At 36.0% G+C, this 22,986-nt stretch overlaps 1 protein-coding gene across 1 annotated transcript in view; it reads left to right on the top strand.

Annotated features, from left to right (window-relative positions):
- CNTNAP2 (contactin associated protein 2) overlaps positions 1 to 22,986 on the top strand; it is a 1,655,787-nt gene that overhangs the window by 988,088 nt on the left and 644,713 nt on the right. The window contains exon 11 of the mRNA XM_036429148.2: positions 16,429 to 16,535. Coding sequence (XP_036285041.1) covers positions 16,429 to 16,535 — 107 coding nt within the window. The remainder of the gene's footprint in view (positions 1 to 16,428; positions 16,536 to 22,986) is intronic.

Consider the following 22,986-nt stretch of genomic DNA (forward strand, 5'->3'; position numbering starts at 1 on the left):
ACCCCTTAACCTTATTCCAAGGCCTCCTTTTTCTCTGACTTCCCAGAGAGCTGAGGCAGCCCAGCCTAGGCTCTCCTGATGCTTCTTTTATTCTAAGATTTTTAATTTTTTTTTTATTTTACATTCCCAGCTTTCATAATTGTTCCCTCATAATCATCTGTATTCTTATTGTGAAAGTTTTTCCTGCAGAAAGCCTAGAAACTACAGACTACCAGCTGGCCCTAGACAGACCCACCAAGGGCCAGGTCCCCTTTCGGGGAACAATGTAATTATTTATCTGGAAAACTGAGAGACAATGGAATAACTACTCAATACAAAGAGAATAAGATAGCAGAATATAACTCTAACATACTGACATCAATAACCTTCATAGGTAATTAAACAAAAACAGGGTTGTAGAGGTATTAAAAGGGAATAGAAAACTCCTTACTTCAATTTCAGGTAATAGTGGTTTTCAATATATATTTTTTTCATTTGGGAAGAATGGACAAGTATGGTATGTGCAGAGAATACTTAGACCATTTTGTGCCTGAAATGAAGGGCAAGAAAAGTAAAAGGGAGCAAACCCTGGATAATCTTAAATGGTGAAGAGTAGAGCTGGTTGAGGAAGTTTGGGGCCAGAACACATATGATGCTTTAGAAAAGGTGCTTTACTCTAGTTTTGTTTTGCTTTACAATTTGATTCAAATTTTGAAGTTGATCATTTTGAAACACGTGGTCATCCCATCAGAGTAGTACCAGTGTATTCATTATTCTCATTAAGAGTTTGTGTTTTGGGTTTTTTGGGTTTTTTTTTTTTCTGTTTCATCCCCCATGTAAGTTTCACCTAAGAGGAAACTGGTTATTTGGAAGCCTTTCATTGGTATTAACCATAAAGTCCTTCCTGATGCATCTGTCAGTGCACCTGGGAGTACATGGGGCTGTGGGGTTGAGTTTTGATCCCTGTTCTACTCCAAGTTAGAGTCAGCTAAGCAGAAATTGAGAGGGGGGATGCTTATTCAATTGCTTGACTAAATAGATTGTCTTATTTCCTTGGATTAGAATTTTTGTGGATTATGTCTGGATGTCTGGGAGGTGGGGGGGGGGGGGGTGGATTTCTCTTATGGTGGTATATCCTGAGCTATCCTGAATCATGAAAAACCAAGAATAGATTCCAAGTGCAGATAGAAGGGAAATGCTAAAGGTTTTGCTTACTTTTTAATATATGTATATTCTATGGGAATTTATTACTCCACTTGAAATGGTTATAAGCAAGATTGGCTTTGCAGTTGTGACAAAAATAATCAACACTAAAAAAATTTTAAATTAAATGCTCAGTGGTAAATTCAAGTTTAGACCTGAGTAATTAGGTTTGGGAATACATTTTTGCTACTGAGGGATAAGCCCCTAGAAACCCACAGTTATTAATTATCTGAAACACTAAGAAAGACTCAACTGTTTTGACATAAATGATAATGTCATAATAATTCAGAAAGAATAAAAGTAGGTTCAAGAAACTCTAACTAGAAGCAATTCTAGCCTATCAAATTTTCTATAGGGCAATCTTACTTTTAAGTAAGATAATAAATCTGCAGAAATGAGCTGTTTGCAGTTAAAATTAAGCATGTCAAATCATTTTACTACCATTTGTAAAGTCAAGTGCCTGTTAATAAAATAGTTAGATTTTTATTGTTATTACTTTACTTAAAACCATTTCCATTTTTGATGAATTATTTTCTTGAAGGTGGTCCAGCTTGGGGGTTTCTGACATTTAATTTTTCTGGGTTTGAAAAAACTGTAAATGTTTTCATAATTTTTACCTTCTTTACCTTGTACTCTTTCTTTTATTTATTTGGGTGGAATCCTATCTAATAAAAAAGTAATATGCAAATTGATTGTACCTCCATTACATCCACAAGCCATGCCCACAGCCAATCAGGAGCAAGTATACAAATTAACCCAAACAAGCTGGCTGTGGCCACATAAAGGAGACTTGGGTTTCCTGGCAATGGAGGAACCAAGCTTTACGCACACCTTGACAAACCCAGGCCTCCTCCATTCAAGGTTACAAAGTTTAAATTATAGAAGATAAATAAATCCCAGATACCAGGGCCTCTGCTTGGGTCATCGGGTGTGTGGCCAGCCTGCAAACCACCACAGTTACCTCACCCAGGCTGCCCCACACCCCAAGGGAACCCCCACCAAAATTTAGGACACCTTTCAGGGCAAACCAGCCAGCCTCCACCTGTGCACCAGACCTCTATCCTATCTAATCCTATCGAATAAAACAATAATATTCAAATTGACCATTACTCCAACACACAAGATGCGTACCCTCACTTGGTCAAAGATGACTGCCCCCATGTGGACATAGATGGCCATCACAAGATAGCAGGGGAGGGCAGTTGTGAGGTACCAGGACTGCAAGGGAGAGCAGTTGTGGGCGATCAGACCAGCAGGGGAGGAAAGTTGGGAGGGACCAGGCCTGCAGGTGAGGGTAGTTAGGGTTGACCAGGCCAGCAGAGCAGGGAAGTTGGGGGTGACCAGGTCTGCAGGGAAGGATAGTTAGGGGCAATTAGGCTGGAAGTGGAGCAGTTAGGTATCAATCAGGCTGGCAGAGGTGTGGTTAGGGGGTGATCAGGCTGGCAGGCAAAAGCACTTAGGGACAATCAGGAAGACAGGAAGGCAAGCAGTTGGGAGCCAGCAGTCCTGGATTGTGAGAAAGATCCACATTGCAGAGGGTGCAGGCTGGGCTGAGGGACACACCCCTTTGTGCACAAATTTCATGCACTAGACCTCTAGTTGTTTAATAAAATTATATAAGTTTCAGGTGTATAATTCTATCATACATCATCTGTATTTTATTCTGTGTTCACCACCCCAAGTCAAGTTTCCTTCCATCACCATTTATCCCCCTTTACTCTCTACTACTTCCCCTACTTCCTTCCCCCTACCCCCCACCCTAATATCTTTCCCTCTGGTAATCACCTTACTGTTATCTGTGTCTGTGAGTTGTCTTCCCCTCCCCCTAATCCCTTCACCCAGCCTGCAACCACCACTCCTCTCAGAACAGAGTTATCCCTCTGTTCTTTATGAGTCCGATTCTATTTTGCTTATTAGTTTATTTTGTTTATTGGATTTCACGTATGAGTGAAATCATGTGGTCCTTGTCTTTCTCTGACTGGCTTATTTCACTTAACTTAAATAATACTCTCCAGGTCCATCCATACTATTGCAAATGGTAAGATTTCCTTCCTTTTTACGGTTCCCTATTACTCTTAAATGTTTAGTGAGGGTTCCTACTGGCTCCAGATTTATGAATTGAACAATCATTATTATTAGTGACTTGTTTTTTGTTTTTACTATATGTATATTTTCCTGTTTCTAATGAACTAAAGAATAGTAGAATAATGAGTAAATAGTAATAGCTGTACAATGATAGATATAATAAAGTGATCAAATCAATCACTTTATGATATCTATCATAGGAAAGTAACTACAGGATAGCCCTGCCATCAAATTCTTGGTGCAGTCTTTATTTCTTAAGAGTAAAATTAGAGATTGAATACCCAGTTGTGAAATAGCAGCATTTACGTGAGTATAGAGTTGACTTCTAGAAACTCAAACCACATAATACCTATCTGACATTTAATGCCATTATTAGTCACACAGAGAAATGATTAGATTAACTCTTGCCTCTCCCAGGTTTGCTGTTAAAGATTCAGCAATGGTAGATTCCTGACATGCACAGTTCACCTGTTAAAAGCCTCCCTGCCTATCCTTGCCCATGCTGTATTCATGTCCAAAAGTACCTTCTTAAATTCTGAGCTCTTGCTCATCTACAACCAGCTCAAGCATCATGTGCAAAGAGCTTCCATGACAATTAGCCACCCAACCCCACCTTAGCATCCTGTACATAACCACTTTGCGCCCTTCCAGAGTATTCTCTCCATGCTTCCACAATAACATGTCCAACAGTGTGTAGATTTCATCATATTTCCTTAAGATAGCCAGTGCTTCATATACTTCATGGACCATAATAGGTGCTCAATAATTATTCTTTCCATTTACGAAAAAGAGATAAAGTATTGCCCACTTTTTATTAGTTATTTCTCCAGTGAACCTTAAAACATTTTCTCTGCAAAGCATGTAATTGTCTAACCCATGATAATGTTAATCAATATAATGATACTGCCAATGTTATTTTTTTATTAAAATGTAAATTTTTAAAAAGAGCCTTAAAGATAACAGTATATGCAATTCCATACAGCAACGGGTATGACAGCAGTTTATTTTGGCACAAAATCCAATTAATGAGATAGTGAATGTTCTAAACCATGCTACCCAGGATTTTTATAACTGAGTTAAAGTTCTTAAATTAAAATAAATTTGAAATTACTTACTTCTGTGTTCTTGCTTAGCCAAGTATTAACAGAAACGGTGATAACAGTGGGTAATCAACTGAAGTCTGTCTTCTGGGAAATATATCAAGAGAAGTAACAATAATGAACATACTTATTTTGAAAGTATTAGGGACACGTTGTTAAAGCAGTTATGTTTACTTAAACAAGATATTAGACTATGGCTAAACTATCTTCCACAATTTATTGACATTTATGAAGTTAGCTTTGTGCACTGGAATCCTCTTCCTTTTTTAACAGATAAAAAAACAAGTGTGAACACTAGAAAACAAGGATTAAGGACATTAATCTGATGATGTTCTTTCTGGCAATAACAAGCCGTGAGATCTGTAGGAAAGTTTAGTATTTGTGGTCATAACTATGTGCATCTCTGAAGAATGTGGTAAGGACTGACTTTTTAAGAAACTGTTTACAACCTATAAGTTCTGTGCTTCTTTTTGTGCTGGAACGTCTATAATAGATGAGGAGAAGCTGCTTGTGCTATTGTCTTTGATTCAGTAATTCATCAACAGGCATTTATCATGGGCCTTGTATGTCTGTGGTGCTGACCCAGGTCTTACAGAGCACCTGACCTAAAGAATTTGAAATCTAGCTGAGTTACAGTAAATAATAATGAGATAAAACAAAAGTATATGTCATGAGGCTTGATTTAATATACTCTGGCCTCCTAAAGGATAATGGTAGGCTCTCCCTCAAACATTTTCCAGTCCTCTATCTCCATTAGCATGGGTCGCTTTTCTTTAGTCCTTTGAGAATCAAAATCTATAGCTCTTTTCCAAACAATACCTGTCACAGATATCTGATAGATTTCTAGCCAGCTTAATTTACAATGAACACTGCCTTCCAAAGAGACTAAGCTTTCCAAAGAAATAATAAGTTAAACAGTAAGGATAATAACAAAACCATAGAAATTGATTAAATTGTTTGCCACACTATTCACTTTGAATCAACTATAGAAATAATGTCAGAAATAGTCATTTTAATTTCTTCACTGGACAAATATGAAAAATATGCATAAGCATAATATACCTTTTTGGACCCAGTGCAAAAAAAAGAAAAATGTCAGAGAGCCAGACATTAGAGAAAATGTGCTTAGAGAAAATGTTAAAAACAATAATTTTCTGTGCTTCTCAAATATCTCTAGTCTGCAACAATTTTTCTCCATTGTAACTTAGAACTAGTATGAGACATTTTGAAAGTACTAGACAGACACCTGTGCCCAAGTCTGACTATACAACAATTGTATCCTGTGACCTTGTGCCCACTTAATCTCATTGAATTTCCAGTTCAATTTCTGTATCTGTAAAATAACTAGATCAAACAAGGAGTTCTCTCATTCTTTCTAGAGGCAGACTCTTACTCTTCTATTTTGGTGGTTTGAATTTTCTGTTAACCCAGAAGTACAGATGTGAATTCTAGAAATAAAAAAAAACAACTTATAAAAACCATCAAAATACACTCACATATGTGTGTTATGATAATTCCATGTCATTATAACCTTGATAGGCTATTAACTTAGGATAGGAACAAAAAATAAAAGGTCTCCAACAGTATTAGCAGAAGTGGGTATATAATTATGTATTTGAGACTACATAAACAATCTGCATGGCAAAGAAGCTCAGTTATAATAATTCTCTCTTAATAGGCATTTTACTTGAGGTTTTGTGCTGTCTACAGCTCTTTGAAATGATAGTGATGACAGAAATTCCTCTTAAAGATTATATATACACATGAAAAGTTTATTTTTGTAAGGCTATTGAGCTCATTTTTAGACTGCTAACTTTTTAAAATATTGAAAACATATCTACATTGTACACATATTGCTGAACACAAGAATAAAGCAACGAATTTATTGCCAGTGTTTGAGCAGACTCTAATTCTTTAGCTGTTTCATTTTACAAATTAAGATCCTCTGGTTTGACTGGGTCAGTTCTAGTTTTCAAAGTCTTGGACCAAATGTGTACTGACTTAGGAAAGTTCAGGAACTCTGTATTCCAACATCTGGGGAAGGTGAATGGTCTCATTAACAAATTATGTAATGATAGAAAACATTTTTACAAAATTGACCATGTGTATACTGTAGCTTATGTTAAAATGTTGTCATATTGATATCTAGAAAACAAAGATCTATTCATTGCATGTTTCTACCTTAATTGAGTATCTTTTTTTTTTTCTTAATGAAAATATTCTGTGTAGGCCATTAGAAGTCATTTGTGTCTCTCCTTTTTGGAATACTGTGTTCAAGATAGTGATGCTTTTTAAACTTGGTCACATTAAAAATAGGACATTTTAAATGTTCTTCACTAGTGAATATTGGAGGAATCAGAATACAGTGAAGCCTGTCTAAGGAGATGTTTCCAGTTTGATTTCAGGATCAGAAAAAGTGGTGAGCCAATTAAATAATATTGCACTTTAGAGTGTAATATGATTAGTGTAATTTTTTGTGCAAATTTTTCTAATGTGCTAAACTTATAACAACTGCTTATGCACTTTTGGAAGCATAAACTGTAAAATACTTTAACTTGTTTTCAAGATAATTTCATTAATAGTATTACTTTTTTAAAGTATTTAATCTTTCTAATCTAATAAAAAAAAACAACCAATGTGTAGCATCCCATAGGAGTTACTCTTACTATTACTTTCTTTAATAGAATAAACCTATAAATTTATGGGGTTTCACTCTTGAATTATTATTTTATTATTCTTTTGGTATGTTTTTATATATTGATTAATTTGTCAAAATACTGTTTTTTTCTTGGCTGGTGGGTTTCTTCAGGTCTGCACTTGCTATTCTAATAATTATCTCAATATATAAAGGCTTCACAATTTTTCAGGGTATAGGGTTTCTGTTGGATGTGTATTTTCTTCATCTATAAAGGAAATAGCATTGTGGTAGGTGTGGAAATTGTATGAAGCCTTGAGTCAGACACTTTGACTTATTGTGTAATGGGGTTATCCTTTCATGTTAGATTTGAGAAAAATGGAACAGGTAATCTAAAGCTCACTTAAAACGCAGCAGTTTGAGACATTCTCTGTTCATATGCGGTCACATATTTGCAAAATGGCTCTGAAAGCCATTCCAACCATTCCAAATGATTGCTATTCACTTCATCAAAACTCACTCAGTGATTATCTGCTCAATGACAGGCAGAATTCCAGGCAATGGATAGAGACTGGTGCACAGACCTAGAGCCTACCATCATGGACATTTCATTTCATGGAGAAGTCAGCGGCTCTATGTATGGACACACATTCTATTGTGATAGAGGAAGGGGACCATAGATTTTGAGGAACAATGTGCAATAGGTTAATGACTTCATTAAGAAGCCTTTTAGTCCCTTGGGAACTGGGAGTGTCTCCCTTCTAAAAGCACATGGCCACACAAAGCAGAGAACATACCTGAACAAATTCAGGGTGATGACGGAAAGGAAGGTAGGGGAAGGGCTGTTGCTGCCTTCCTCACTCCTGAATGCAAGCCTTCTACTCCACCAGACTCAACAATTGATTATTCCATAACCACATTTTACACTGTGCATACTGGTGTTGGCTCGTACTGTCCCTCCACATGGAAAGGCGTTCTTCCTTTCAGGCTAACCTAAATCCATACTTCCTTTCAAAGATTAGCTTTTCCATCAAACTCATGAAATTGTGATATATTATGTCTGTACGAATATTTTTAGTGTTAGGATTATAGAGAGACCTAACTCCTAATGCATTTTACTTCCTTGATTTTTTTGTTTCTTCAGATTTGGTCTTAAAGTATCTTTATTACAGTGGGTGACTAAATAGAAAGACCTTACTGTTACATAGGTTAAAGATAGTTGGACCAGGAGACAGAAGAAACAAAGGATCTCACAGGTTCTTCTCCTCCTGTAAGCCTGTGATCTCTTAAAGTGTGTTTTATTCATGAAATGATGGAGAATGTGTTATAAAATTATAACGCAAAGTAAATTACAAAAGTAAAATAAGCTGAACTCAAGCCTATTATAATAGAAATGATTTTAATATGTTTATATTGTATGGCTAAAATTAATCATTGATACGGTTAGTGTAGAAATGTATAGTTACACAGATATGGAATAAAGATGTTTGATTATTTTTAATGGGACATTTGGGCATATTGTGAGCAGTACAGTCAATATCTATGCATTTAAATATTTCCATAAATAAATGCTTGTTGAAGGAACACCATCAATATAACATTCTTTTTTTTGTTATACAACTATAAAAGTAAGTTATGTAGTAATGAAATGCTAAATTAGTTGCTGGAGTTATGATTATTTCTCTGTATAATTTCAGCTTGACCAGAAGAAATAGCAAGTAATGAAATATGCCACATACGGAGTACGCCTTCTACTAAAATTGAAAGCTAATTAGTGTGCAAATAAAAGTACTAAAATATCAATATTGCAGGTAATGCAGAAGAAAACACCACGATTGCAGAAAAGCTCTGGGGGCCAAGAATAGGAAAAATAGCATTTAATAAAGCAAAGTTTCTAAATGAATTTCTTAATTAGCAAAAATAAAATTGGAAGGCAAGACAAAGGAGGAAATCATAAATTCATGAGGTAATTTATGCTAGGATGGTAACTTATAAATCACTTTTAAAAAGTTTCCAATAGTTTACTTAATAACCTACAATTAACCTAAAGTTTTCTTTTCTAAAATTTTGAACAAGGCATGCTGAATGTGCAGGCAGTACTCTCTGAGGTTTGTGGTACAACCTCTAATCGCAAATTAAGTATCCTGGCATGAGTTTCTAGATAAGAACTGAGCAGGTGCCCACTTTCAGTTGACTCTGTCATTAAGGTGAAATGATTTTAGGGTGAAATGAAACTACCTTTATATTCAGTGATCACTGTCTCTAAATAATACGAGATCTACAGTCAGGTTCTGAAATTTAAACCTACTAAGTGGGATGAGGTGATTATCATATTGTCCCTCTGAACGAATCATATGAAAAAGGGTAGCCGGGACTGGTTTGACTCAGTGGATAGAGCGTCGGCCTGAGGACTGAAAGGTCCCGGGTTCGATTCCGGGCAAGGGCATGTACCTTGGTTGCGGGCACATCCTCAGTGGGGGGTGTGCAAGAGGCAGTTGATCGATGATTCTCTCTCATCGATGTTTCTAACTCTCTATCTCTCTCTTCCTCTCTGTGAAAAATCAATAAAATATATTTTTAAAAAAAAGAAAAGAAAAAAGAAAAAGGAGGACCTAGGAAAATACAGTCTCAGGAGAAATGGCAAAGGAAATCAAGTTTGTTCTTTTGACAAACTGCCTGCCTCTGTGCTGTTTTTCCCCTTGGTGTCCCCATTCTTTGAGACCCCACTGCAAAGAATGGAACCCACAGCGTGGTCCTCTGACCAGTTGTGTGAGCTTATGACAAACAGGATCTCAGACTCCATCCCAGACCTAAAAAATCAGAATCTTTGTTGCGACAAGGTTTGCAAGTGATTCCTACGCATGTAAAACTCTGAGAACCAATGCATTTGCATACCAGTAGTTCAAGATGTTCTTAACAGCAAGCAAGCTGTTCTGATCAATACTCCGCTGTCAATGGTTATTGGGTTTTGTGTAAGCATAGTTCTGAAGTGCTGCTGCTGATGCACTGTGTTTTTTATTCTGAGTTCTACAGAACCAAGTGTGGCTTGAAAGGCGACAATAAGATTTATTTGAATTGTATTTAAAGTTTTATTTTAACTCCTATACACTGTAGAGATAAATAAATAAATAAATAAATAAATAAATAACCTTCAAAATGCTTTGAGGACTATTATGCATTCGTTTATGCTTCCCAGGATAACATATTTTAGATTTGAAATAAAGTTCTTCTGTTCTCCCTGTGTAATTAAGTAGTATCCACAGACTACAAAGTGAGCAGCTGCAAACAAAAATGTGGCATCCTTTGCAGTTTCTTATGTCCAAATACCAAAGTCCTCCATGCTTTGCAGTGGAAATCAAGTATAGAAATAAAAAAGATACTCTGGATAAACTGCAACTGTCATTCAGAACCCTGGCAAGAATCATCGACACCATCCAGACAGCTACACTGTCCATTTGATGCTATATTAAACAATTGTTTTACTTTTGAACTTTCAAAACATAGCTTTTGTTGGTTTTACGTATTGAGGTACCAATTTCATTTTTAAAATGCATTCTGATTGTAAGCATTTTTGGAAAGCATCGGCGCAGGTGCACAGATTCCGGCCGACAGGGTCTCTGATACAAGGGCGAGCTGGGAGCAGAGTTAATTTGATGCATCACTTGCTCTGGAGCCCTTTGATCACAGCAAATTGACACCTGCCAGCTTCCCTGTATGTTTCTGATCCTGGTGAAGTAGTTCTCTAGTAGCAGCAATCGAGGCATCTGATTCTTTGTTTATGAGAAGCAAACGTTCAAGCCAGGACATGCTCTGACACAAATTACACATTTCCTGGAAACTACTTCAATAATTAGTTTACTAAAGCATAAGTCTGAATCTAAGACTAACATCATACATAAACATAGTCCATATTTCTTAGAGTAGAGAGATATTTCTCCCGAAATTACCTTAGTTCCTTGGCATAACTTTCTAGCTTTGAATCAATAGTCATTTACTGAGAGTGGGCTAGGTACCTTGTCATGCTAAGAATCAGAAGATAGAAATTCCTAACTGCAAAGTGTCACAATTTAGAAGTCATATGCTCAAGCAAATAATCACTAAACAGCGTGATAAGGGTATGTTGGACATATGTAAATGGTTCTGTAGGAGTACAGTAGAAGAAATAAATAATTAGAAAGTGGAAACCTAGGTTAATTTGTAATTTGTTCTGCTTGGTAATGGGTCTTAACATTTTTTAATATACTGATAAAATATTAGGGTTTGGAGTTACATTTGATTATTCAACCTGATTTGGACATAAAACATTTCATGCCATTAAGAATTGAAATGCCAGTAATCAGCATATGTATCATGTTGGTTGTAGAAATATGAAAAACAAACATTAAAAAATAAAATATTACCTGAGCCAGTTTGACACAGTGGATAGAGCATTGCCTGAGGACCAAAGGGACCTGGGTTGTATTCTAGTCAAGGTGTCACGTACCTCGGTTCCAGGTTCCTCCCCTGCTTGGATCCTGGTTGCAGCTCATGCAGTAGGCAACCAATCCATGTGTTTCTCTCACATGGATATTTCTCTTTGTGTGTCTCTCCCTTTCTCCACTCCCTTTAAAAATCAATGGAAAGCCGAAACCAGTTTGGCTCGGTGGATAGTGCATCAGCCTGCAGACTGAAAGGTCCCAGGTTTGATTCCGGTCAAGGGCATGTACCTTGGTTGTGGGCACATCCCCAGTAGGAGGTGTGCAGGAGGCTGTTGATTGATGTCTCTCTCTCATCAGTGTTTCTAACTCTCTATCCCTCTCCCTTCCTCTCTGTGAAAAAAATCAATAATATATATATATATATTTTTTTTTTAAATCACTGGAAAAGATATACTCTAGTGAGGATTAACAAAACAAAAAAAAGACTAAACAAATATTAAAATTTCATTTAAATAAAAGATCACTTTTGAATAAATTATTAAATTGTTAATACTGAATTTTAGAAGTATTTATTTAGTTAATCTCACTTGATAGACATGCTTTTTGTGTGTGTGTACATACGTATACAGTAATCTTTTTTTTTTTTTTTTGAGACACGGATTTTCAGCTTTGTGCCCTTTTCATAGCACATTTACATTCCAACCTGTGGGTGTTTTTTTTTTACAACTAGGTACATTTCTGTACTACTTCCACCAAATTAATTGATACAATGAGCTGAAGTATATTACTTTCAATATTAGGCTGAGCTAATTTTAACCCACAATAATTTAGGCAGTAAATATAATACACAAAGGCACACACATATAGTATTCTAAAATTAAGTATCAAGGATTTTTTTAGTGTTATGTAATTTTGAAGTGTCTGTTCCATTGATTGCACCCATGATTTGGACAATCAGGACTCCTGCATATCCGAGTAAGTAGTTATGCTGAGGCCCACAGCTCTGTGTCTGCAGAGGGTAGTGGCTGTGGGAATGCACCCAAAACAATAACCCATGACCACCTGCCACTTGCGTTTTTACTTCCTTGTCATTGCTTTTTCTTTTCTGCAGCTGGGACAGTTTTCAACATTTTCCTTATAAAAATGCAACTCGCCGAGACCGGTTTGGCTCAATGGATAGAGCGTCGGCTTGGGGACTGAAAGGTCCTGGGTTCGATTCTGGTCAAGGGCATGTACCTTGGTTGCGGGCATATCCCCAGTAGGGGGTGTGCAAGAGGCGGCTGATCGATGACTCTTTCTCTTCGATGTTTCTAGCTCTCTATCTCTCTCCTTTCCTCTCTGTACAAAATCAATAAAATATATTTAAAAAAATGCAACTCCTCTTTAATGCCTGGATGAAATGTTCTACACTTTATTAAGCCCCTTATTTAGATTTTTCTCATAACTACTCCAGTATCCAAATTTCTATAGCATTTCATATTTCTTTGATGAGCCATGAAATTCTGCCCTGTATTGTATTTTGCATGAATCTTATCCTTTACAAAGGACCATTTTTGTAGCTTTGATAATACCATGCCCAAGACCAATACCAAATGCCTATCAAATGTAGGGTGTCAAAGGAGCGATATCAGCATAAGGGTAGTTTAAATTGTTCCCTTTGTCTGTCTACTCTAAGTTAGGATATCCATAGCACAACAAGGACCCTCTGCCAGGGTATCTGAGGGATCTGTACATCTATCTATCTATCTATCTATCTATCTATCTATCTATCTATCTATCTATATCTGAAGGTGGGTGGATTGGACCTCCTAGAGGTGGCAGAACTAAAGAAGCAAAGGTGGATGTCTGTGATGACCCTGGCCGCTCTGGCAGTGGTGCCCACAATCTAGGCAAATCCCACACTGATGTTGGTACCAAAAGACACCTCTGATAGAGGGGTTGGAGGATGGAATGTATCTGCTCCCAAATAGAGCCATGAGGCAGCTCATGTACCAGAAACAACAAAAAATGTGCTATAGCTCCACCTGCTGGGGGGAAAAAAGGCCTTTTTTGACAATATATCAAACTGTTAAAAATCAAAGTAAGCAAAGCTTTACCTAATAAGAAAGTTGTTTGCTACTTCAAATGCACTGGGCATAGGCACATCTAATTAAATAGCATGAAAAATCATGGCAATATGGTATCACAAAAGTAAAATGACAATTTTCCAGTAACCAAATTCAAAGTCATGGAAGATTGGGATATAACTGAAAAATAATTCAAAATAGCTGTTACAAAGAAATTCAGCGAGCTAAGAGTAACCTCAAAAAGGCCATTCCATGAACGCAAGAATAAAATTAATGAACAGGGGTGCGTTTTACTAAAGAGATCAAAATTCTAAAAAAGAACCAAACAGAAATCCTGGAACAGAAGAATTCAATAAAGGAGTTGAAGAATTCATTAGAAAACATTAGTAATAGTTCTGATTAGATGGAAGAGATAATAAGTGACCTGGAATATAGGAATCTAGAAATGATTTCAGAGGAATAAATAAAACTGGAGTTTTTAAAATGTAAAGAAAACCTTTGAGAACTCTTAGACTCCATTAAGAGAGCCAACATAAGAATGAATAATGGGTATACCAGAAGGAGAAGGGGGAGCAGAGGAATTAATTAAGAAAATGACAGATGAGAAATTCCCAAAACCTGGAGGAAGAACTAGGCATACAAGTCCATGAAGCTGTTAGACCACTTTATTATCATAATGCAAAAAACAAAAAAACAAAAAAGTAAACCTCTCTAAGACATATTATAATGAAGGTATCAAAAGTTAATGATAAAAAATATTAAAGGCATCCAGCTAAAAAAAGAAATGATCCTACAAAAGAATCCCTGTTAGATAATAAGCAGATTTCTTAGAAGAAACTGCAGGAGAGGGCGAAGTGACATATTCAAAGTATTGAAAGGTAAATGTTGCCAGCCAAGAATACTCTGTTCAGCAAAGATATTCTTCAGATGTGGACAAATAGAAGCTTTTTCAGTCAAACAAAAGCTGAGTGAGTTCACCACCACTAGACCTGCCTTACAAGAAATGTTAAAAGTAGTTCTCCTACCTGAAATTAAAAAAAAAAAAAAAAGAAGTACACAAAACTTTGAGCAAGGTGATAAGTAGACAGAACTAGAAAATTGTAACTATTTTAAAATAGGGTGTTAAATATATATATATATATAATTTTTTTGCTGGGTTGTAAGCTTTTGAAAGGCAATGACCTAAAATTTTTCATCTTCTACTTCCCATGTTTGTTGCATGACTAAAGGTTTGCAAAGCATTGTAGAGGAAAAACATTTCTACATTTGAATTGGAGGTCCCATGCCTAACTAGGGCATGCTCTGCTATAGTTATTTTAGACTTGGCTGATGGTAACTCAAAAAAGAACAGGGCTGGAGAATGCTATATCCGAGCCCATTCTATCTTATTTTTCAGCAGGAAATTTATAAGGCTTCATTATAATTAAGGAATTCTATGCAGGATGCCTCTCCATCAGCCCATTACCTATGACCCACTATTATAGATTCTGCTGTTTCATTCTTGATGGGTTTTTCTATTTTAATTTTTTTATTGTTTGAAGTATTGCAAATAATAGTACATATGTCTCCTTTTTTCCTTCCGTTGACTTCCCCATGGCTTCCCCTACCCTCAGTACATGCCCTCACCTGCCTTCCCCATGTCTTGTACCCATTGGTTATGCATATATACATGCGTACAAGTCCTTCGGTTGATCTCTTACAGCCCCACCTAACTTCCACTACCTTCCCACTGTAGTTTGATAGTCTGTTCAATGCTTCTTTGCCTCTGTATCTATTTTCCCCCCATTTCTTTCCTTTAAAAAATATTGCCTCTGCAGACTAGAAATAAACATATAATAACAAAAAATGTTTGAGTCTCAATTTCAATGTCCAACAGTTCTGAGTCCGTTTCAATATCAAACAATTCCTTATGTGTGCTTTTCTATTTTAAAGAGTTTTCTGTTCAAATTCAGAAATGTCCTATGAATGCTAACACATAATAACTAATACCTTTGTTATTTGTGAGCATGTTAACCTGGATCATAAAGAATCAGTTTGTGGAGAAGTTGGAGAGAGGAATTGATGAAAAAGATAAGGGCAAAGGAAAGTGTTGTGCTATTGAAGTAGAAGTATTCCTAAACAAATTTCAATTTTATTCACTATTGCTAAGATACAGACAAGCTATGCATTGTGCCTTGAAAGCTATGGTCCAGGTATAGCTCCCATTCATTTATTGGCCTTCTTTTATCCTTTCTAGTAATTATGTAGTTTATGAACATTATTTCTAAAACTTTATAAGTACAATTACTCCATTTTTCAAATGAGAAAATTGTGATTCAGAAAGGTTAAATTATACAGTCATGATTGCCCATCTAATAAATAGACAAAGATTTGAATACAAACTTACATTCTCCTCACCCTCTATGTTATGCTTGCTGCCTTTTTAAGTAGGTGACTTCTATTAGCCAGCTAGGCATATATTTTCTTGTCAGGCTGGTATGTTTTCATTGCCCTTGCCATGCATTATTTCAGAACCTCAAATTGCTATGGAAAACTCAGTGTTACCCCTTTCTGACTTGGTATTGGCCTTTACAAAGAATAGGGCAGGAACCAAGATGGCTAATCATTCATCTCTCACCAGGAGGAAATTTAGCTAGTGTCTTTGTTTTTGTGCAAAATAAAACTAAAATGAAATTGTGATATGCAAATGAATCCCTCAACTGTTTGTTAATTTCTACTGTTTACTCAAAAGTGGGAAACACCAGGCCTGTAATACATCATCTTTTGTGCGCTTGGCACCTTCCATCACAAATCATATTAATCTGCTCAAACTAACAAGGATTAATTGTCTTGGTAAGGCAAACAGGCATTGTAATGATATATTGCCCAGACAGCCTGGAATCTGGCCACTCATAAATCCCATTTTTGGTTGGTTTATTTCTGTTTGTCTCTTTCTCTGACAGATGTGTGCCCAATCACTGTGAGCATGGTGGGAAGTGCTCACAAACGTGGGACAGCTTCAAATGCACTTGTGATGAGACCGGATACAGTGGGGCCACCTGCCACAACTGTGAGTGCCAATTCATCTCACTTTGAACTTGTACTACATGAGATTCCCAGGTCTTTAGCTGTGCTTTAAAACTCAGCAACCTGAATTAGTCCACAAGCTAAATCACGCGATTCAGAAAAACCCAGATTTGTTGTTGTTTCTCCAGAACAGTATTCTAGTTGTCAAAATATATTTTTCATGCCTAACAACTCAAAAAAAGAGGAACATTTCTAATGATATGTAAACATGTAGTTAAAATTGGAATGCTGATCTTGGATTTGACTCAATGTGCCCAAGCCATGTCAATCTGGGTAAATTGGAAAATTATGGTAGTGTGATGTCTCTGACTGGATCCTCATTTATCAATTCATCAGAGAGGCAGACAGAGTGTAATTTGAACATTTAGTTTCTTGGAAATGGTTGTCTCATGTTCTGTCACAACTATTTGGCTACATTTATTTAGAGTACAAAAAGAAAAGTTAGAAAATGGGATGAAGCCCATTGAAGTGGTATATCTAAAATAAAAACAAAAAGAGAGAATTTATATATATATATATATATATATATATATATATATATATATATATATATATATATATATAAGCCAAAGGACCTGAAGGATGGAACAAGCAGAGAGATCAGAATGACAGGTCGATGTGAAACACACTGCGGTGACCAACGGGCCCAAATGGAGCCCTGATTGATTGGCTCCCTCAACTTCCAATGGCCCCTCCCCTTGGCTGTTCCTGCTCCCAATTGGAGAGGGGGGGCAACCAGGGGCCAGGCCAGCCAGCCAACTGCTTGCAGCCCCTCTCCCCGGCTAACCTAGTCCCTGATCAGCACCCCTATAGCCTGATTGGGGGTGGGACCATCCAGCCAAAGGCCTGTGGCTGCTCCTCCCAATTGGCCCACCAACAATTGGTCCCCATTGGGGCATGTTGACCAGATCCCACCCATGCACGAATTTGTGCACCAGGCCTCTAATTAAAAATAAAATGTAACATGCAAGGGTGACTAGCAAATCACAGAAGGGCCTTGTTTTATATAATAGCTTCACCCTGAAAAGGTAAGTAAACTTAATGTTTTATAATTCAAAGAACATTTTTAAAGGAATATTAACTCTATAATTGTAATATTAACTTTCCAAAAATGCATGCTATTTACAGAGCACTTTGGAAAACAGATTTGCCATAAAACATATAATTGAAAGAAAGTCGTGTGTGTGTGTGTGTGTGTGTGTGTGTGTGTGTGTCAGGAGGCAGGAAGGGAGAAAGATTCAGTCTCCTCAGTCATCATAATATTCTGAAAGACTAAAAATTTCATATTCAAACCCTCTTACACAGACTGCTTTCTCTTCTCTTTTAAAAAGCAAAGACAAGTGAAATATGATCAGGGTGGAGTTCTGGGGACGCTAAAAATACAATATAATTCCCTGTGCCTTTTCTATCATTATTTATAGTCACATTCAGCCAGAAAGTGTGTTCAGAATATATTGGGAGACTTCAACTAAGGAAAACATTTGTAATTTATTTTATTGCACTTATTAATTTGTTTAGAGAGATTTAAAAACAAGAGACAAAAAGAACTAAGAAATTAACAATAATAGGAAGATATACAGAATAATATAAAACAGACCCTTAGTAATTCATGATCTGAAAAATATTGTTATATATAGGTATTGAGAAAGTACAAAAAACAAAACTGATATTGAAATTAGTTACAATAAAAGAGTAATAACTAAAATTTCCAGTCACACCAAATGTTCAATTTCAGAATATAATACTGATTATATAAGTTTGAATTAGATAACTTTAATAAAATTGAAGAATTTCACTCCACCAATTTAATTTATATAGTGTTGTCTTTAAATACCACCTTTAACTCTAAGGAACTTTGTTTCTGAATATGGAAACACTAAAGTAAAATAGAAAAAAAAATTGGTGGTGGTTTTAAGGGTTTCCTATTTTAGTGAACACTTTTGATATTGAATTGAAAAGCAAATTATATTTTCAGCTGCTAAAATAGCAAAGAATAGTATTTTTAATTTTTTTAATTTAAAAGGGTTAAAATATGCTATTGGTTGAATAGTTGATTTTTAAAAAAATAGGAAAATTATAAGTATTAGAAACATCCTACGTGTGCTTAGGTTTGACTCTAGTGCAAGCTGTAAATATAAAAAAGGAAAATTATCTCCATCCTGCTGCTCATTCCTACTCTTCTTTGTTCCATTTTTATATCTAGAACAGTAGAATTGTGCATTTTAACAATTTGACCCTGATCCCTCATTGTCTTTTTTAAATGAGGCCAAAATCTTGAAAATCCAATGTGTGCTAAATAGAACTTCAAAGACCATAATGCATAATTCAATATAGAGTTGACCGTCCATTATTTTGTTGTGAGAAAAATAATATATACCTGGTAGCTTATTGAAGGGTAAGTGCTTTCTATTAAGCTGAAAGACCAGTACTATCTCTGCCTTATTCCCATTGATTAGTTAAAAATTGGGAATGTCTGGACCAGTAAATAACAATGTAAAAATATATGTAATATATGTCATTCAGTTTGGCACAAAATGTCTGGCCCAGTAAATAACAATTATATATATAATATATATAATATATCAATATATATAATAGATATAATATATTATTTAGAGAAAAAAATGAGACATTGTACATTTTTTCTTAGTAGGCGACTACATTCATAGCAAGAGCATTGAAGTGAAAAAACAGCGGCTTCATGCTAGCTGTGAGATGACCATTCTGTGTGCCCTTATAAGTCTTGACTTTTCATGGATGTCTTTTATTCCTCTCTTGACCGAATGTTTCTGGGGTCTTTTACAGTTCTAAAAGCCAGTGAGCTAAGACTTCCAGTCACTTATTCTGTCTTCTGTGGTTTTGAACTGTTTTAATGTTATTAAATATTTCACCTCATTTTCTGCAGAGGACTAAGCATCCCTTTTGAAAAGGAGTTATGTTAGTTTTATAGTACCTGTTAATGAGATAAAGAACAGCTAAGTCAAGTCTAAAGTTCATTATAATTCAATATTCAATAGAATTTCCAACATTATAATTAGGTTACTATTTCAGCATATTTTTCACATGGTCCAAGCTTGGGCAGGATGATATAATTATTTGTCCAGTACCTGTGATCATCCATGCTAGAGGCTGTAGTCCAAGGTGGAACCTAGAAGCCCTTTTATGATAGGTCACACTGCCTGACCTTGAACTTGGCTGTGCCACTTACTTACTTGTAACCTGGAGTTACAAGTAAACTCTTTGAACTTCAGTTATCTCCCGGGTCAAACGGGTATAGTAACAGCACTCTCATAAAGCCAGTGAGATTAAATGGGATGCCTTATAGAAGACACATAGGTAAGTTTAGCATATGTTAGTCTCAACATATGTAAGCCATTTCATTCCTTTCAGAATAATCATCCCTTTGCTCTGAACTTCTCTATCAATAATCGCCCACATTGCACTTTTTGTCATTTAATTTCATGCTGCTAATCATGGTTTGCTCTCATTTCCATGGCAGATTTGGGCTTGAAGTGAATGGTTGGTTCCCATAGTATTTTGGTTTTGTTTTTCCCCAAGAGGAATTAAAGAGTTTTAAAAGTGATCTGAATATGTCCTAAACTTCTCTCCTTTTGTTTATTTGCCTGTTTATACATGGACAATTTATTTCCAAACACAATCCCTATAGGGTTCAGAGGATTGTCATTTACAAACCCCAGTCAAAGTCATCCTTTGGGTGAGGATATCCCACAGGGGAATCGCAGTTGCCCAGAGATGGTCAGCTCACAGGAAAGTTCTCAGTGAATGTCTAAGAACTGACCAGCAGCATATCAGAACATGAAATCATAACAGAAAGGATAGAATGATCATGTTGGAAGTTTATTTGTTTTGTTATGTTGACTTGCCTTTACTACATTCTCCCAAATGTTAAAGAACATGTCTTTCTTTTTTAGTTTATTTTTGTTGATTTCAGAGAGGAAGGAAGAGGGAGAGAATCACTGATTGGCTGCCGTCTGCATGCCCTACATTAAAGATCTAGCCCAACCCAGGCATGTGCCCTGACTGGGGATAGAACCATGAACTCCTGGTTCATAGATTGATGCTCAACCCCTAATCTATGCCAGCCCTTCGAAACATGCTTTATTGTGATAAAAACCATGTTTGCAGCTAGTCTTTTTCCTTCAGTGTGCACAAACACTTTTCAATTGGTCTCGAAGCTTACTTTCCAGTACTTTAAGTGCTCTTTGGAATCTAATTATCTTCTCTTTTTTTTTTTCTCCACATGCATTTCTTACACTTCATATTTATGGCTCTAATTTACATAAATTAAATTTAAAAACACTATGTCTCCTCTCAGGTCTTGGCAGAAATTTCTCTCATGTTGCTGGGATCTAACTTTGACCTTATTCATCCTTACCTATAATATTAATCCCTTATGTGGAATTGCCCTAAAAATCTCCAAGATGTCTTCAATAGTATAAAAACTTTTGGCTATTTTTACAAGTGCAATAGGATATTTGATAGATATAAGCAATGTTTAGGAATAGAACTTTATAAGAATTATTGAATTTCAGGTCTTCATTCTGAGAGAAAATATTTGTCCAGATATGTTTTTATTAAAATAGAGATTCTCACCTTGCCCAGATATAGAGGCATGGCTCTTTCCAGAGGTAGTAAGAGGATATTAACTTAATAGGCCTACACAGATCTCTTTTCATTTTCAAATTATGTGATTTCTGAATTTTGAAGTACTAAAAAGGAGCAGGTACTGGGATTGTCCACAAATACAAAACTAAAGTTTTTACTAGTCAATGTCAGAGGAAAATTGAAACGTGAAAGGAAAATATTCTGCATTCTGGAGCTATTACTCTGGGTCTATAAATTTGCAAACCATAAATTACACAGCATCTTATCAACGCACACAGGAAAAGTGAGTGGATTTCAGTAGCTCACACCATTATACTCATAAGTAATTCCACATGTGTTTCAGGACATAATTTTTTAAAAAGAAATGAATCCTACTTGTTTGTAGCCATACCAACCTACGGCATCATCTTCTAGATTTATTAGCCTTGGGAAGAGTGGTGCCTCTACCCATTTGGAGTTACCACAGACTTAGGCATCAATGAAGATAACTTGGAATTGAAGCATTGCTATCCACCCCTGCCCTCTCTAAAATGTGGTCATTGAATAGAATCATGTCCTCATGGAATTGGACTCAATCTGTAAGCTATAAATTCAACTGGCTACTAAGGACTTACTTGTATGGCTATGTCTTTAACCTGGTCTTCAATCATACTTTTCTTCTATTTTTTTCCACTGGCTTCCTTTCAGATTTCCATACATGTGCTACACCCTTTCACTGTTCCCTGTCTCTGCCACTGCCATCACCACAGGATTGTGCACATTCTTTCTCTCTGCTTTATCTGGCGTATTCCTCCTCATCCCTCAACTCTGTAGTCACCTCCTTAGGAAAGCTTTCCATAACCCTGTGATTATGTCAAATCCTCTTATTCTAAAACATATTTCTTTCTCTTGGTGCTGGCTGTGATTTTGCATTTATTGTTGTGATTATTTAATAATGTGACTTCTTCCTCACTGGACTTTCATATCTGAGAGGGACAGGGCTACTTTCGGTTTCCCCAGAGCACTTTATCCCCACTTCGTCCCCAGAGCACTCTTCTCCCCCCGTATGTAGTATGTGCTCAGAATGAAGGGAAGAAAATATAGAGCATCGATATTTAAAAAACATCAATACCATTTATATAAAATTTTTATGATAGTGAAGCTATGAAAAGAGAGTGAAGCTAAAGGAAAAAAAAGAAAACAGAAAAGGAGGGTAGAGAATCAAAGATGGATTAATGGAAGGCAGAAAGGGTAGTGATAATAAGACCAGCAAGGGCAATCCCAAGAGCTATAACATTGTAAGACATCATATAGAGGGATTCAGAATATGAGCAAATAAGCCTACACATTTCAAATAATCTTTGGGGAAAACACGGTGCCATGTTAAGACACCATTCATTAAAGTAATTTATTGAAATTTATAATAACAGTGGCAAAGTAGATTGCACTAAAAAATGTCATCTTAGATAATAAAGTATAGTTGCTACTGTGCTAGCAGATTCTGTATGAGCTATTTTAAAACATTTCATATATACATATATATCATATATCATATATCATATATCATATATCATATATTATATTATATATTGTATATTATATATTATATAACATATACCGTATATCATATATTATTGTATATCATATGTCATATATCATATATTATATATTACATATTGTACATTATACATTTTATATATATGTGTATATATATGGCATCAGACATCCCCTGAGGGCTCCTGGACTTGCAGTCCTGACTGAAGGACCCCCCACTCACCAAGTGCACAAATTTTCATGTACCAGGCCTCTAGTTTTCTCATAAAATGCTT

This window comes from Pipistrellus kuhlii, unplaced genomic scaffold (genome assembly GCF_014108245.1).
Source record: "Pipistrellus kuhlii isolate mPipKuh1 unplaced genomic scaffold, mPipKuh1.p scaffold_m20_p_10, whole genome shotgun sequence".
NCBI lineage: Eukaryota > Metazoa > Chordata > Mammalia > Chiroptera > Vespertilionidae > Pipistrellus > Pipistrellus kuhlii.